We start from the raw sequence: 16,708 nt of genomic DNA, 5'->3' as shown, positions 1-16,708 counted from the left end.
ACCAACATGTAAGAAGAGAGAAGGAGGAAACTTACGATGCAGGGGCTCGGTACCCCAGTACCGGCGGGTTTTAGGAGAGAGCAAGCGGGCTCCCGGCAATCGGTATCCCTCGACTGCAATGCCTCAGTGGTGAACAACTTGACCACTTTGGCATTTAATGCTACAAATGATTTAGAGTTGGAGAGGGAGATGTTCAAGCGAAGCAAAACCCTGCCCCGACTAAGGCGTTTTCGACACCCACCTCATTTGTCTAAGAGGGAAGAAATTTATCCATTCAGGAGAAGCTCCTCAATTCTTCAATGTCCACCAATGCCAACGAAATATAATATAAACACATAAAACACAGAAAATATGTTAATTGCCAATACTCCTACATAATAAAGCCCTAACATTTCAAGCAGCTTGGAGCAAAAATAATTAAGCTGTCCGAGATCATCAAGGGCAAATGCAACGTGCACCGATCTATTAAAAATATGCTCAGAGCCATTAGCGTCCTCTATAATAGGTCGCAGGAAGAGGAAAAAGATCCCAAGGAAAAGCCAATAGTGTCACAGGCGACCCAAGTCACACCGAACGAAAATGTTAGCGACCTGCCAGCGAAGAAAAGAGTCCGGTAGAAAAACGGTCATCTTCTAGGGAATCAGCAGGCGCCTAAGAGGAAAAAAGTTGGAAGAACGGAACTAAAAACACGGAAGGTAAAAAGTTGTTTGGGGCACAGGCAAGCGTCTACAATCTAAGGGGAACGAAACGATGGCTAGACGAAAGTCGTTAATAAAAAAATGAAAAACTACGCAAAAGTGCGAACGCGCTCAAAGGCAATCATTATCTCCAGTAAGGGCAATTTGTCTTACACGGAGAATATGAAGAAGGTGAAATCTGACCCCGACCTAAAAGATCTGAGTGGAAATGTCACCAAGATATGAAGGACCCAGAAAAGCGATCTCATGTTTGGGCTGAAACAATCCAGCTTGGGCAAAACCGACGGTCTTAGCACCCAATTGAAAAACTTGCTTGTGAAGAATGTCACAGTTCGAGCCCAAAAACATAAGTTTACATACAGTGCAAGGATGTTGATAAAGTAAAAAAATGAAATGTGCACTGCGTTAAAAAAAACAATTTAAGCTGTAGGAGTCGGAAGAAGAATCCATTGTGAGCTTGAGAAAAACCTCTGGTAATACCCAAACGGCCAGAATGCGACTACCAGTGAAGGCAGCGCAGGAATTATTGTCGACCGGAAAGATTCGAATTGTCAGGTTTCATTAAAAAGATGCTTCAAGTGCCTCATGGTTGCACGCTTTGCGAAGGCATGTATCAGCGGCATTGATCGATCCGATCGATACAGAAGGTGTGTAGTAGGGACCCCAAATGCCTACTGTACTGTATTGCCGGAAATGGTAAATGCTCAGAATTCAGGAATGCGTTGACTGCAATAAAAAAATGTGGTTCATTCAAATAAACCTCAATCAATGAAGGGTCGCTCAGGACTTACTTGACCAGACTACTTATGCATCTTAGATGGAAATTTTCATCATAAGTTAACCCTACAGAAACCGTGACCGTGGTGTATGGATCACACACATGGGACACTCGAGTGGACATTTGTCTCATTAATACCGTGATATATGCATATATTATTTGAGAATATCTACTCTTACAGAAACCGTGACCGTGGTGTATGGATCACACACATGAGACTAGCGAGGCGGCGATATGGGCGGGCGGTCGCCAAGTTATTCAATGCTCCATGAGTCAGTAAGTCAGTGGTTTCGTTTAGGCGAAAATAAGTGATGTGTACGTGTACAACTGCTATGGCTCACCCAGTCTCACATTGTTTAAATTTGAAGACATGTTAGACAACCTTATTCCCGATGCAAGGGGACGAAGTGCATCTGTGATTGCCGCTGACTCCAACCCTTGAGCCCTCGAGTGGGGAAGCAGGGAGAGTAGCACAAGAGGCCGAAGTCTATTAGCGGCTTCTGCTTAGCTGGATTCAGTTTAGGTCACCTTTCACAAAGGGAAGTCTTCCTCAATCGTAAACTTGGCATTTGTCAGCCCTGCACTAGTACGACGTATGTCCTGGAACGTTAACGAGAACAATACCGGCAGCGATCACCACGCAATCATTTTTGAACTGAGAAGGGAGCAAAAGACCAGGGAAACAGCATACCCAAACCCGAGCAGGGCATCAGGCTGGTCTGCAAAAGCATTGGATGAGAAAAGTTTCTTGAAAGTGTGGTTAGGCCAACTTACTAAGACAGGCAGTCCCACGGAGAGAGATGCATCGTCAAGACATGCGACGCATCCATGCCTAGGCGGTGCTTATTCTCCAGTAGAAGGCCTAACTACTGGTGGAATAGGAAATTAGCCAGCCATCGATCAGGCTGCCACCGAATCAGATGTAGTGGTTGTAATCACAAAGCATCTAAAGAATGCTGAATTATACTCTTGCAAAGCAATCAGTGCTACTAATGCCTGGCTAGAGAGCGCTGGACTAGCACTTGTGGAGGAAAAAACGGAAGTGGTCCTCATCACAAAGTGCTGGAAGCGAAATTACGCCCGAATCAGAATCGGCGAAGTTCAGTTTTAAACAACATGTTTTAAACAGCCCTAAGGGAGTTTTCTCATGGGACATGGGGGATATCGCCAGTACCTTTATCGGTTCAAATTGGACAATTCGTCCAATTGTCCAAACTAGGAGGGAGTCCCCGAGGACCAAGAGCACATATTCCTCCACTGTCCGAGATTCAGGGGCGAACGGAAGAACCTAGTGAATACTTTAGGTGAAGCGCTGACACCGGAAAATGAGGTAATATCACAGGAGGATTGGACTCAATGATCCCATCAATCCAGGGCAAACTACGGAAAACGGAAGAGGTGAAGAAAGCGCGGTTACGAACGACGCGCATAGAAGATAGGAGAAATAGCTAAATTGGTTCAATTCCGTTCTGTGATGTAATACTTTATGGTGGTTCCACGGGGCAAGAAGGAGTAGTCAGCAGAAAGATAATAAACTGGTTTTGTTTTACAAAAAACCTTAAAAAGGGCTGGGAGAAGTAAGTTCTTCATTAATGGAATTTTAATATTTCACTCAAATGTCCATTATTCTAGTTAATCACCTTCTTATTTGCATGGCTTTCCTATTTTTCGGCATGTACTGAGTACCGCTATTATATCTAAACTCATTTTAATACCTGGTTGTAACCTAGATGAAAAACTCTGTTTCGATTAGCATATAATCGATATAGTTAACCGTGCGTCATCTTGATCTAACCGTCTTTAACACTCTTCAGCTCTTTGAAATATCCTTGAATACGACGCAAATTCACCTGACCAGATTCACCGTATGTTCCTATTCAATGGTCAGCAAACATTGAAGCAACAGGAAAACATATAAAGTTTCACTTTTTCTATGCAAAGGAAAAAAATATAAACTGCACTTTCCTGAAACAATGTTGTTTATTGATCAGCTTCCAAAATTCTGATATATTTCCGCCATAGCAATTAAAATTTCGAAATAGAGAAAACTAGGTTCTTAAAAGCGAAATGTCAGTCGTAAAAATCATATGAAAGTTCAAACAAAAACTAACTCTCGGCACTATCACTTTAAAAAACTATTTCTGGCTGAAATCTTATCTAATTTTTTCACGTTCCTTTTGTCAAATACATTGTTGGAGATAAAGTCACATGTGCATTATTAACTAATTCAGTGCTTCCTGTTTTTTTTGCATTCCGACAGAAGTCAACTGCTTTGGAGTCACAATAACTTTATAATGACGTCACGTTGGATCCTACATACAGTTCTGGTGGTTTGGATACTATCCACCATCTATGTTGTCGCAGATACAGATACAGAAGAGGAACTTGACGCGAGTGCGATAACTGGACAGGTAAGTAGAAAATTTTTAACCGAAAGAGTGTGCAAAATTTATGTAAAATGGGAAAAAATGCTAATTTGGGAAGGGGGCGGGGCAGAGAATAAAAAAATACGTTTTAAAGGAAATTATTATAATAACATTGTAGATGAAAGAAATGTGCATACTTTTCGAGATTACAACCAAAGGAATACTTAGTTATTCACGATTCGTAAGTCTGAGATAGTTTTATTTGATATTCAAATTAAATGGTGATCAAATCTTCAGGAAGAACAGTGAATGTCAAATTCATGAATTATCCATGTGTATCTTAGCAAAGAAATCAGATAATAAAAGCACATTTGAAACTATTCTATAATATTTGAAATGTGGAAGTTCCACCTTGTGTCATGTGATGAACAATATACCCAAATTGTTCAACTCAAAGAAGATAAAAGATTGGCTTACACTAATCCTCAGAGACCGAAGCTAATTTACATTTTATACAAACGATTTGATATTTAAGTCACAAAAAAAATTCTAAATTTTCATTCGGAACTCACGATTCAAAGTGGGTTGCTTGGAATGTTGCACGACCTTGTATGGAATTTTGGTGTTTCTGTTGGTGTTTGCATTTGTTAATATTATACAAATCTTCTGTAATAGTTTATAAAAAAATCTAACGAAAAAAATGAGGGAAGTCATAAAAACAAATTCAGAAGATCTTGGTGACTTTTATTTTCAAATTGATCTGGTTTTTGGTAGTAAAAAAATGAATTCATGGATACTGTGACAAAACAAAAAGATCACAAAACTAGAAAATTTAGCCGATAAATTTGAAAACGGTAACGTCATCGTACAGTATAATTTATAGGATCTGTTATCTCTGAGATAGTTCCATATGGTTGCTATAATGATCACATGGTGCAGAGAATTTCGATTCAAGGTTTCTTAGGTCATGATGATATTCCAATAAAACGAGTTTAAAATTCGGAATAAGAATATGATACGTTGATATTTTAAAAAGAGCTGTAAAGTCATTTGCTTTTTGTCAACATTTCTGTTGGATGGAATTGTATGTTTTTTTTTGTGGGGGTAGGGTGGGTGGGCATTTACGCACACAGTGTTGGACTCCCGGTTCGGTAAGTCGTCGGATTACCAACTAAACACCTCCCCATCGTCAGAGAGCTAGCCTGCAACCGTTTGTCACATTAATTCGGGCTAGTCCCCCGCCTTGCGAAGCCTTCAAATCAGGGAATTGCTTTCACCAACGGGAGGGAAGAGGAGGAAGGGCGCTGTCAGTTTAAGGAACCCCCTGCCATCCGACTCCTCCGGTGGTCAAGCTCTATCTTCTTAGCAAGGAGAAAGGCCCGAACGTAATGGGCAACACGGCTCCACCTGTCAGCACTCCTCAGCATCTCTTCAACAAAGTTGTCAAAAGAAGTGTGGTGGACGTCGTCCACAACTCCATTGCAAAACACACAATCCGGAGGTCGCGCCTTTCCAATATTGAATAATAATAAGACTGAAAACCTCCATACCCACTTAAAAATTGGGTAAGGAAATAGTCAGTCTCACCATGCTTCCTATTCAGCCACGCACCTAAGTTGCCGATGAGCCGCGCAGTCCTCTAGTTTCATTTTGCCACGAGAGCTGCCACTTGTTTAGAGTGCGTTGCCGTTCTTCACGAGCAACCACCTCCCTTGGCTCATCTCCCTTTCGCTTGTACATAGCTTGACGCTCCTTAGCAGAAATCACTCCCGCGATCACCATCGCGGCCGGTTCAGAGACAGTGCGGTACGCAGATGCCACCTGCAAAGCTCCCTGTCTCTGTACTTACGCGAAACTTTTACGATATACCTCCTTGTTAAGAGCGTCAGCCCATACCTCTGCGCCGTAGAGCAGGGCAGACTGCGTTGAACTCATCAGGAGACGTCCCTTGCTAGAGGTAGGACCCCCAATGTTTGCCATTAGCCTACTTAACGCCGAAACTCCAGCTGCAGCTTTGTTCGCTGCTCGCTGATTTGTTTAAAAAAGCTCATCTTTGAGTCAAGAGTCAACCCATGGTATTTTACCGCTGATTTTGACTCGATTATCAACTCGCCGAACGATATGGGATGCAGGGTCGGAATTCTCTTTTTAGTCAGGATGACTACTTCAGTTTTTTCCAGTGCAAGGTTGAAACCATCAGTAGTCATCCATCCGCTTACCCGTTGCGTCCTGCAACAAGCGCCGCGACGTCATCGCGAGGAGCACCACTCGTCGAGTTCGGCGGCTATGTGCCTCCGCTCGTCAAACGGCGTCCACGACTTGCATGACAGCATCCACCGTGGACCTACCTTCTCTAAAACCAAACTGCCAGGGAGATAAATCTCTGGCGGTTAAATGCGCCGAGCAGTAGGTCTAGCCGGGGTTGGAATACCAGTTTGTATCAATCCTCTGCGCTCCCCGCGCCGACGTCACCAGCGGTCCGTCTGCTCGGCCTTAAGTGAACAGGGTTTCCGCAGAGCCCCGATTTTTCGGGTTACCAGTTTGTAACCCAGTCCCCACGGATTCCCATTCATCTCGCCGACCAGATCTTGCCAGCAGCGAGCTTTGCTCATGTTTATTGCGCTGCGGAGTATCCTTTTGGCTGATTTGTACTCCATCATTATGGTACATGCCTCCTCCCGGTCGCCTAGACGTTCTGCTAAGCGGCGGAGACTGTGACACTCCTTCCGGAACTCTGCGATTTCCACTGTCCACCAATACATGGAAGGTTTGCCGCGCCTCGATGTCTTCCTGAGCATGGAAGCCCCGCCGACCGTCGTTACCAGGTTCATAACTGAATTTACGACAGTGTCAGCTGCGGCGCCACCGCCCCCAGCAGTACCCTCCAGTGTGGCCCCACCTGTTCCCAGAGTTTCGACAAACTTCCCGGTGTTCACTTTCGCGACGTTCCATGCACAGAAAAATCGCTGGGGTGGCGCACACCGAGAGTTTGTGTTCACCACTTCGAAAGCGATGTATTGGTGGTCACTTGCCGAGAAGTCTTCCAGAACTCGCCACCCGTCCACCAGCGACACCAGTGATTCCGGCGCGAAGGTTATGTCTGGAATGCTTCCTTCGCAGCCCGGGCGCCGGAACATGGTCTCACTCAGCGTAAGATAGACACTAAAAAACGTTATTCCTGAACACCGAATCCAGACAAAGCCGTCCCCTCGGCCTTGGGCAAGAACCTTAAGGGGGTGCCGTCCCGAACTTAGATGGCATCGGTACCTGATATGTCAGGATACTATGAAACTGGGCTCTTGCTTTATTGCTGCTCACTGTCCACAGCGAACTGCGCTAGTAACTCGTGAGCGGTTGCACTCCGATGTATTTTGATTTGTAGGATACGACCGTGTCCTAGCTCTTTCCAATTCTGCTCTGAAAACTGGACACCGCCCCGAGCGCGCAGTCTGCGCAACGTCCTCATCAGTCGCGCCACGGTCCCTGCATAGGACGCAGTTTTCCTTTTCATTGCAGGTGTTCGCTTTATGGCCTGCCTGACCGCATTTACGACATGTTGCCCTTCTGTCAGGTCCCCGACAGTTTGCAGATGTATGCTCATAATCCAAACATCTGTAACATTTGGTTGGGGCGGCCCGGATTCGTATCCTACACACACAAAATAACGATGGGAAAAGTACGCAACTAACTTCAATGAAGAAATCCTATTATATATTTCTCTTCGCCTGGTTGTCAGCTAATGCGTTTGGGTGAGGATGATCCAGGACGGAAAGTCTATATATATCCTGTCTCAGATAGTGCAATAGCGTAGGTCAGAACGCCAGACAGCTTTTAGAGATATCGAATTGGTGGACCTCGGCGCAAAACCAGGATGTCGGGAGTTCCTTACTTAGGCAGGCCTAGACAGTTCCTTACTTAGGCGGGCGGGCAGGTCACTTAATCCGTATGGATGAGGATGATCCAGCCCGGAAAGTCTATAAGGGCAATATCTACGGTAGAAAAAGAAAACGAGGCAGACCCTGCCTCAGATAAAGCGATGGCGTAGGTCAGGACGCCAGACAGGTTTTAGGGGTATCGAATTAGAGGACCTCGGCGAAAAACCGGGATGTCTGGAGTTCCTTACTAAGGCAGGCCTAGACCGGATACCGCTTGTTGCGTCGTTAATGATGATGATTTCATAAAATCGAAGAGAATAAAATAACGAAAGTAATCTAGTAACAAACAAAATCTGAATTACAACGCCTTACCCTGACGTGAGGATCTAGAGTATATGGTAGTGCCTGGCAGATAATCTCTAGTTGGGTTTCGTAGAGAAAGCATTTGACCGTGTGCGACATGAACTCATCTGGTATGCTTTACGACAACACAGTACCAGAAGAACTCGTGCGCTGGATTCAATTGCTCTACCACGTTCCGAAAAGTAAAGTTCGAAGTATGGCGGGTGTATCAAAACCGCTTCGTGTCTCTGTTGGTGTTCATCAAGCAAGCGCTCTCTCACCACTTCTCTTTATTCTTGTTATGGCCACCGTCACACGAGATATCCAACGTCCAGCGCCATGCACATTGCTTTATGCAGATGATGTTTTCCTAGCATCTGATAGCAAAAATTATCTCGATTAACTGGCCCAAAAATGGGATGATCACCTCATGCAACATGGTCTCAGATTGAATCTAAACAAAACTGAATTGTTGACGACCGATCCCCATGAAACAGACACAATCACTGTCAGCGGCAGTGATCTGCTCAGAACTGAGCGATTTGAATACCTCGGGTCAACGCTATCAGCCAATGGAGAACTGCGTTATGAAACTGCTTCACGCATTAACGCAACCTGGATGAAGTGGCGTTCCACAACTGGTGTTCTTTGTGATCGACGTATCAACGAACGTCTCAAATCTAAAATTAACCCCAATGTTGTCCGCCCTGTCGCTCTTTATGCCTCTTTGCCTAACAAATTATGATCCCTTGGGCCGACGCCACTACTTGGTTGATACAGGCGCAGAAGACTTGGTTCTGCACGCATCCCTGAATCATCGATTGACATACAAACCTTGAAACTCGCGGCAGCAAATTGCTCGTCGACCCGCACTTACGGCTGTAGGCAGGTAGGCATAAGCCTGAAACTTCGTCAAAGGTGTTTTTAGCGCTTCATCATAGCAGATATCAGCACTCTCATCTTAAATGCAGACTTCTTGTTCCGCTATAGATTACTATACAACAGATTGAATCCACAGCCTCCCTTAGGTCGTTAGAAAGAATTTTAACCCGCATGCCTAACACTCTTTTCGTCGTTCTTGAAGACGTTGCCAACCCATATATTCGCACACTTCTTCATAAATACCGCTACATTACTACCGAGCATAGTTTGCCTGAGCCAGAAATAGCAAAATGCTCACCTTTCAGAGATTCATCCACTTTATGCTTCGAAACCTCCACTTTTGTTTGGTTTATTTGGACGGTGTGCTGGTTGCATCCTGCTCTAAGTCTGAACAGTTATTGTATTTTTCAATATCTCCTTGAGGGCAGGCTAGCATTTTATGATGGATACTAATTCCTATAGCCACAGGTAAGATTCATCGGCGACCTAATAACCCCTGGAGGCATCCAATCGAACCCAATCAAAGTGCAAGTGATTTCATTCTCGGACATATTAAACTTCTACCCTTGTTTCTTGCCCATGGCACCGCTTATCTATTTGGGCCGAAGCTCAAAAACTCCCTCTTGATTAACATCATTTTCGCTGAAATGTCTGGAGGGCAGACTTCTTAAGGGTCACATTCCCGAGGAGGCGCTAAGGTCACATTCACTAAATGAACACATGCTTACCAACATGGAAAGTCCTCTCAGCCAGCTCTACATTCTTTGGTTTCAAAGGTAAAGGACGCAACTCCGAAAAGCGAGAACGGTATGGAGATGTTCATGGACATCAAAGGGACGTTTGACTGTTTGCCCTTCCAAAAGCTCTGGGATGCCATCAGAGAGCATGGTGTTGATGAAACTTTAATTAAGTGGATCTACGCTATGCTAAAGGAGAGGTATCTCTGTGCTGAACTGGGGGGTAATCGCTACCTAACAACAGAAGCGACGAAAGGCTGCCCTGAAGGTGATATTGCCACTTCTCTGGAGTATGTTGACTCACTACTATACGAACTACAGAATCTGTCAATACACGCTCAAGCTTATGAAGGAGTTATTCTAGACAAGAAGCGTCTTTGGAACAAACATGTAAAGATAAAGATGAAACGACCTCTCACAGCCTATGGGCTGTGTAGGCTCACTTTTGCGTCGACATGGGGACTTGGGCCTCAGGTAGCAATGTAGATATTTGTTGCTACCATTAGGGCGATGTTCGCTTATGCATCCGTTGTATGGTGGATTAAGGTGAAGCAAAAGAGTTTTCGCTGTAAATTAACTACATTGCAAAGGATTGGGTGTCTAGGTATTACCGGTACCATGAGCACGACATCTCGCGCCGCTTCGAATGCATTACTAAATTTGCTGCCCTTGAATTTTTTTATTCAGAACACTGCAATGAGAGCAACTCATTGACTAATTCGATTAGATCAATGGGGAAACAATGGACGCGGGGTAACAGAGCATGAAAAGAGTTATTGGAAAAAATGAATACACATTTCGCAATATCTTATAATTTTTGGATCCCCATCCAACTATCAGACAGATCCATTCTTTCCCCATAGATCTATGAAGTTATTTTGAAACGAAGAGAAAATTAGGACGAACCAGAAGAATGCATGTCAGGATATACTAACGTCTTCTACACCGATAGCTAAAAACAGAACAGGGTTTTGGAACAGAAGTCTATCCCTCGAATAGAAACGGCTTCAATTTCCACCATAGCCGGACCGGAATCAGCAATTAGGGTGTCAGTAACATTGGCTAAAGCTTCTGTCAAAAACTGTGTACAAGTTTTCCGTAATGACAGGTGGCAGAGCCTAAAAGGTGGTAAATACATCAGAACCTAACAAACATATTGCAAAGTTTATCCTGTAGAAAAACAGGAAGGCTTCCAGAAGTATTGTGGGCATTCTGACAGGCTATAATTCACCTCCGAGGCATATCTTCCTCTAATGAGGAAGCGGGATCCACGGAACATTTTCTATGTAAGTGCCTTGCCTATGAAAGTAACAGAGATCAGACCAACTGTACCAGGTAGCAGGTAGCATCACATCAGCTAATGGAAATCCTACGATATATAAACGAAACCAGGATGTTAAATTAGAGGAGGGAATCGAGTACAATTGGCCACTAGGTTTTGAGTGCTCAGAGGTTTTGCCTCTCCCCTACTTCAAACACACACATACACAATTTATTGGCCGCATATTAATAGCAACAAAATATTTCAGGTATTCCCTTGAAGACAGGCCGTGCATAGTGTTCATAGACCATGAACCACTCACCTTTGCTTTGAAACAGAAGCTCGAAAAAAGAAACCTCTCCCCCACTTGAACTTTATCAGAAGTTCACATTCAACACGTGTCTGGAAAGGATAAGGTAGTTACTGACGCTTTATAATGTGTTATAGAGGTAAATCACCGTCGATTTACCGGCAATCGCAGGGGCGTAGAAAAATGACGCAGTTTTCCAGAGCCCCACTATCAACTCCAAACACACATTTGAGGAGTTTCCTATGTTCGACTCGATGTCTAGTGTATACTACCAGGCTTCAGACCAGGGACCATTATATTTCAACGTATTTCTGTGAGAAAGTATTTCAGCACACCAAGGCATCCAGACAATCTATCGATTAGTCAAATCAAAATATTTCTCACCGTCCATGAACGAGGCTGTTCATTCATGGGCCATGCTATCGGATGCACTATCACTGCATGTCAAAAGTGCAAAACTACGAAACATGTGAGAAAGAGCTAGGCGTGTTCCCTTTAGATATTGCCTCACACCTATGAACGATACTTCTGCATAATATTTTACCGAGGCCCTCTGACGATAGTGGATTCTCGGAACTTCCTCTATCCTTGGAGTTAGGAAAAGTCCTCGACCTCAAACGTTTCTGGACGACTGTCTCCACGCATAGTCTAATGGGATGCTTGAGAGATAGCACAGGACGCTGAAAGTCACTATAATGGCTTAAAACGACTCTTCGTGGCCTTCTGATAGAAAACTCAAGATATCTCATCGCCCCTGTAGCCAACATTATGTCGAATCTTAACACCCATGGTTTGCTGCGTTTTTTGAAGGGCACAGTGAGGAAGTTGAAGCCACCAGCTCCCGCCAACTACGCTGAAAAATGGCGGACATCCTAATTAAAACGGACGCCTTTTGGAGGTCGATGCTACCTTAAGAGGGCTCCTACGAGATGCTCGAGCGTTGCCCACACCATTCCAATATGGAAGTCGGATGTACACTCAAAAGGGTCTCCTTGGCCCGGCTAAAACCTTTCTCCCCGGAAAAAGACGCAGCCAGGAAAAATGCTGCTTCAAACAGATTTGCAAATATCGCAGGGAACTTATGGTTGCTTATGAATCCATGATGCGGCTAAACTGGTTATCTACTTTAAAAATGCACGACAATATACCATTTGAAAGCGTTAATCTATATAATAAAGTCGAGCAATCCAATTATCTGCATTCAATTCTGAATCTTCAATCAGAGTTAGAGTAAATATACTAGGCATATATATGTATTTAAAAGTGTGGATATTACGGCCACAAATCAATGCACTAAGCGAGCTCTCGATAAAGTGGCTTATCATCATCATCATCAACGGCGCAACAACCAGTATCCGGTCTAGGCCTGCCTTAATAAGGAACTCCAGACATTCCGGTTTTGCGCTGAGGTCCACCAATTCGATATTCCTAAAAGCTGTCTGACGTCCTGGCCTACGCCATCGCTCCATCTTAGGCAGGGTCTTCTTTTTCTACCATAGATGCCCTTATAGACTTTCTGGGCTGGATCATCCTCATCCATATGGATTAAGTGATCCGCCCACCGTAACCTATTGAGCCGGATTTTGTCCACAACTTCACGGTCATGGTATCGCTCATCGTTATGTAGGCTACGGAATCGTCCATTCTCATGTAGGGGGCCAAAAATTTTTCGGAGGATTCTCGTCTTGGTCGTGACCACGATTCTTCTTGCTAAGAACCCATGTCTCCGAGGAATACCTTAGGACTGGCAAGATCATTGTTTTGTACAGTGTTCAGTGCTCAACCCATCGCTCCAATATGCCCATTCTGTCGGAAGTCAGATTTCCCTTTTTGTCTCAGCAGGATGAGCATCGAGGTGTATAAGGCTTCATCCTGCTGACTTGTTGGTAAAAATTCCGCGCCTGGTGCGGTTGCTCCCTGTAACTTTCTAGTTCACAGACTTGTTGGTTCTCCCAGGCTTCATTTCTCCGTCTGTGAAGTCGCTTCTCCGCTCGAAGAAGTTCGTAATAAGTCTCTGCGCCTGCCTGCATTCTTTGAGAATGCAACATTACTCGGTATGCAGCATTTTCCGCTCCGTTGCTAGCTTGCATTCATCGTCAAACCAGCCGTTCCGACTCCTTTTGCGGCTGGGGCCAAGTATGTTTGTGGCCGTATCAATGATAACGTTCTTCAGGTGTTTGTAAAGATCATTTGTTGATGCTTCATCTCCAGGTCCTCTGTTGACTGCGGTTAATGCAGGAACCATTTCCCTTTTATAGGTGTTGCCGAGGGCTGTGTTGTGGATGGCTTCAGTGTTAACTCTCACCTGATTGTCAGAAGGGATTCTGGGTGGTGTTGTTATTCGAGCTCGAAGCACCATGCATACGAGATAGTGATCCGAGTCTATATTGGCCCCGCTATATGTTCTGACATTCATCAAGTCTGAGAGGTGGCGGCGTTCGATCAACACGTGGTCAATTTGGTTGAAAGTGGCCCCGTCTGGAGAGGCCCATGTATCTTTGTGGACTTTAATATAATCATGTACCGTGTACGGAAGCCTGAAACCTATAAGCTAAAGGTCTAAGAAGGGCTATTAACACCTACGGTTTTTGGCAAATGGTATAAAGCACTTGTCCTCATATTTTTTTTAATCATTTTCGTAGAGGATCTCACCCAATAATGTATGCAATATTTTTCAAATTTGCTAAACAGTAATTTCCTTACTTGGACTCTTCCACCCAAGAACCCAATTGTAAATTAGTGCGTACGCTCTGTATCCATGTACAGGAGGGAAACCGGCTACAAAATTCACAGGTAATCTTGTTAATATGAAAGCCATCAGAAGTGAAAGCATTGCATTTATTGAGCTGTTGGATTAGAAGTTCTGAGCTGGAGGAAGTGATAACTGTTGATAACTATTTTTTCGGGTTGAGTTCGTGTGAGGTACAAAAGGAAATATCAGTCCCCTTTTCAATTAAACCATTAATTACCTGGAGATATCCAGAGAAAACATAAACTATGCTACCCAAAAATTCAACTGCACATTTCCTATATTATTACATATGTATAAATAGTGATAATGCTATGTTTTTGTAGTTGGCAGAGTGCAATGTACCTAGACTTTTACTTTCTAGCATTCACTGGGTTTCCCATGTTACCAAACAAAATCACCAACTTCGCTATTATAGACGGTCGTGATCATATTTTGCTCTTCAATCTGTACGCGAACATGGAGCCCAGCCTAATATAAATAAAATTCCTAGGAATTCGCTAACTAGTGTAAAAGTGAGAGACATTATCAAAGCAGGAAATTCCCGAATCTTCTTCAAAACACATGAAACCTACCTCTAGATATATCTGAAACTGCAAGCTCCATGTATGAAGATCTCCATGTGACTTAACATTACCAAAAGATAATTACGATGTTTTCCATCTGTGTATATCTAACATGGATCAAACCTATGATCCTGCGGCCTTTCCGTGTTTATCTTCATAATAGTTGCCATAAAATTGCATTTTCATGGTCCTACGTTCGATCGTTGCACTCCTCCACAATCAGTTGATGAAATAATTACGAAGGTAAGACAAATCGTTTGTGGACTTGACCTATGGAGACGACTATTGGTCGTGTTTATTCAGATGTGATTAGTACAAATCGGGGGACCTTTAAGATGCAAATAGATTTTTTTTTTTCAAGATTCCCCATTAGCGAAAGATACCACGATCATCAGGTAAATGATCTTACCTGCATTCTAAGTGCATTCAGAGGCATCTCCAAGGTTCTCTAATGACCATAAAATAAATTTCTTGAGTTAAACTGAATGACTTGCGCTGGCTCTTCATCAATTTCTGTGTAAGAGTTGCGAACGTTTCAACACTTAATCGGTTAGGTCAAGTCGATTTGAAGTACTTGCACATATGGACATGCTTTGAGGTCTAAAGAACATGATTATCAAATTGGAGATGAGATATGTACCATCACTCATGACGCACTCCATTAACCTGATTTTGAGATTAATGACCAGCTTAAGATTTTGCCACCATCTGAAAAGCAGATAAATTATAGTGCAAACAACAGACCACGATCTGTTCATAAATTTTCAAGTAAGCCTTATATGGAATGGATCACCATCATTGGCGACCTCTTCGTTATCGAATAAAGTGAATTCTCTCATCGCCAACTGCAATAGCATCTTGTCACCAACTTACGTAATGTTTTGGCGATGGGTGCAATTGCAGTGTTGGCAATCAAGTGAATCACTTTGCGCTGTGGCTTATTTTTGGTAGTTTTATACACGCTGAGTTGCAGTATTTTGGAAGACAAACGATAAATAGGAATATATTCATTTTTTCACTTCAGTTTTGTCTGAAAATAGTCCACTCTTCCCACGAGAAATCGTAAATTTACTTGTCCAACATGCAGTTGACTTTTCTATAAAGTATCTTTAAGCCAAGTTGACATTGAATAAACTATGAATGGAGAGAGACCATAAAAAGTTGTTTATAGTGAATCCTCTCTTGTGAAATAGTTATTGTACAATAAGGGGAAAATATCATAGATAAGTGCTACACAATCAATCTGACATCACTCTCGATCCACCATCAGCCTATCACAATTGACCTGACTAGATAGACTGGAATTCAATAATATCAGGAAACTGTAGAGCATCATCTCGATTTTGAGAGCGAACAATGATGGTCTTCGACTCACACAAGATGGAGCAAATTTCGGCATCTTCGGTGCGCTTTCCCACAATGGAGCTGTGCGCAGGGGATAAGGCATACAGTGGCGGAACCCCCGTGTAGGAGTTCGCATTAGCGATGGGACTACAGAGTGAATCCTACCTGCTAGTATCTTCTCCTACACCATTTACGGAACAGGCGAAAGAAAGGGAAACCAGAGACTTGAACTAAACTGACTTAATGCCAGTTCTTGTGATGGGAAAACCGCACCGCAAATTAGTGAAGGTATTGAATGGAAAACAGACGAATGCTCTGCGTGATGAAATGAGTCCTTTCATGGATGAGGATATGGGAACGGCTGTACCTCCAAGTCCAGCTATTCTCAGACGAATCAAACACAAGGGGATCGAGTCTCTGGTGGTACGGTGTGGGGGAAACCCCATGACACGCCGACGCGGCATATCCTTGCAACTGTATTTCATTACATATTAGACTAAGTTTATGTGGAAGAACATAAAAATTGGTGAAATTAACCTGCAGCATGCCAAAGTCTCCTTCTATCTGGTATCGAGGATGACAAAGCTGCAGGACTGCCACTACATTTTTTTGAGCAAGAGCCATGGATTAGATTTAATAGAATCTGTGGCATTGGACCAGTAAAATGGGCTAGGATATTTTACGATGAAAGATCCAGAAGACCAAGAGCTTGTGTCGTGATGTCAATATAGTTAGAGGCAACCATGCTGAGGCAGTTCTGTTTCCAGGACCTAATTATCATTGTAGATTAATGGCGAGAG

The 16,708-nt window shown here is 43.5% G+C and overlaps 1 protein-coding gene across 2 annotated transcripts in view; it reads left to right on the top strand.

The window, feature by feature from the left end:
* The window catches only part of LOC119660164, a 214,994-nt gene that overhangs the window by 45,050 nt on the left and 153,236 nt on the right, over positions 1–16,708 (top strand). For both annotated transcript variants that reach the window (XM_038068571.1, XM_038068570.1), the window contains exon 2: positions 3,737–3,887. In XM_038068571.1, the coding sequence (XP_037924499.1) occupies positions 3,771–3,887 (117 nt within the window). In that variant the 5' untranslated portion in view covers positions 3,737–3,770. The remainder of the gene's footprint in view (positions 1–3,736; positions 3,888–16,708) is intronic.

Source organism: Hermetia illucens, chromosome 6 (assembly GCF_905115235.1).
Source record: "Hermetia illucens chromosome 6, iHerIll2.2.curated.20191125, whole genome shotgun sequence".
NCBI lineage: Eukaryota > Metazoa > Arthropoda > Insecta > Diptera > Stratiomyidae > Hermetia > Hermetia illucens.
Note: the sequence above shows the minus strand (reverse complement) of the source record. Positions and strands in the feature narration are given on the sequence as shown.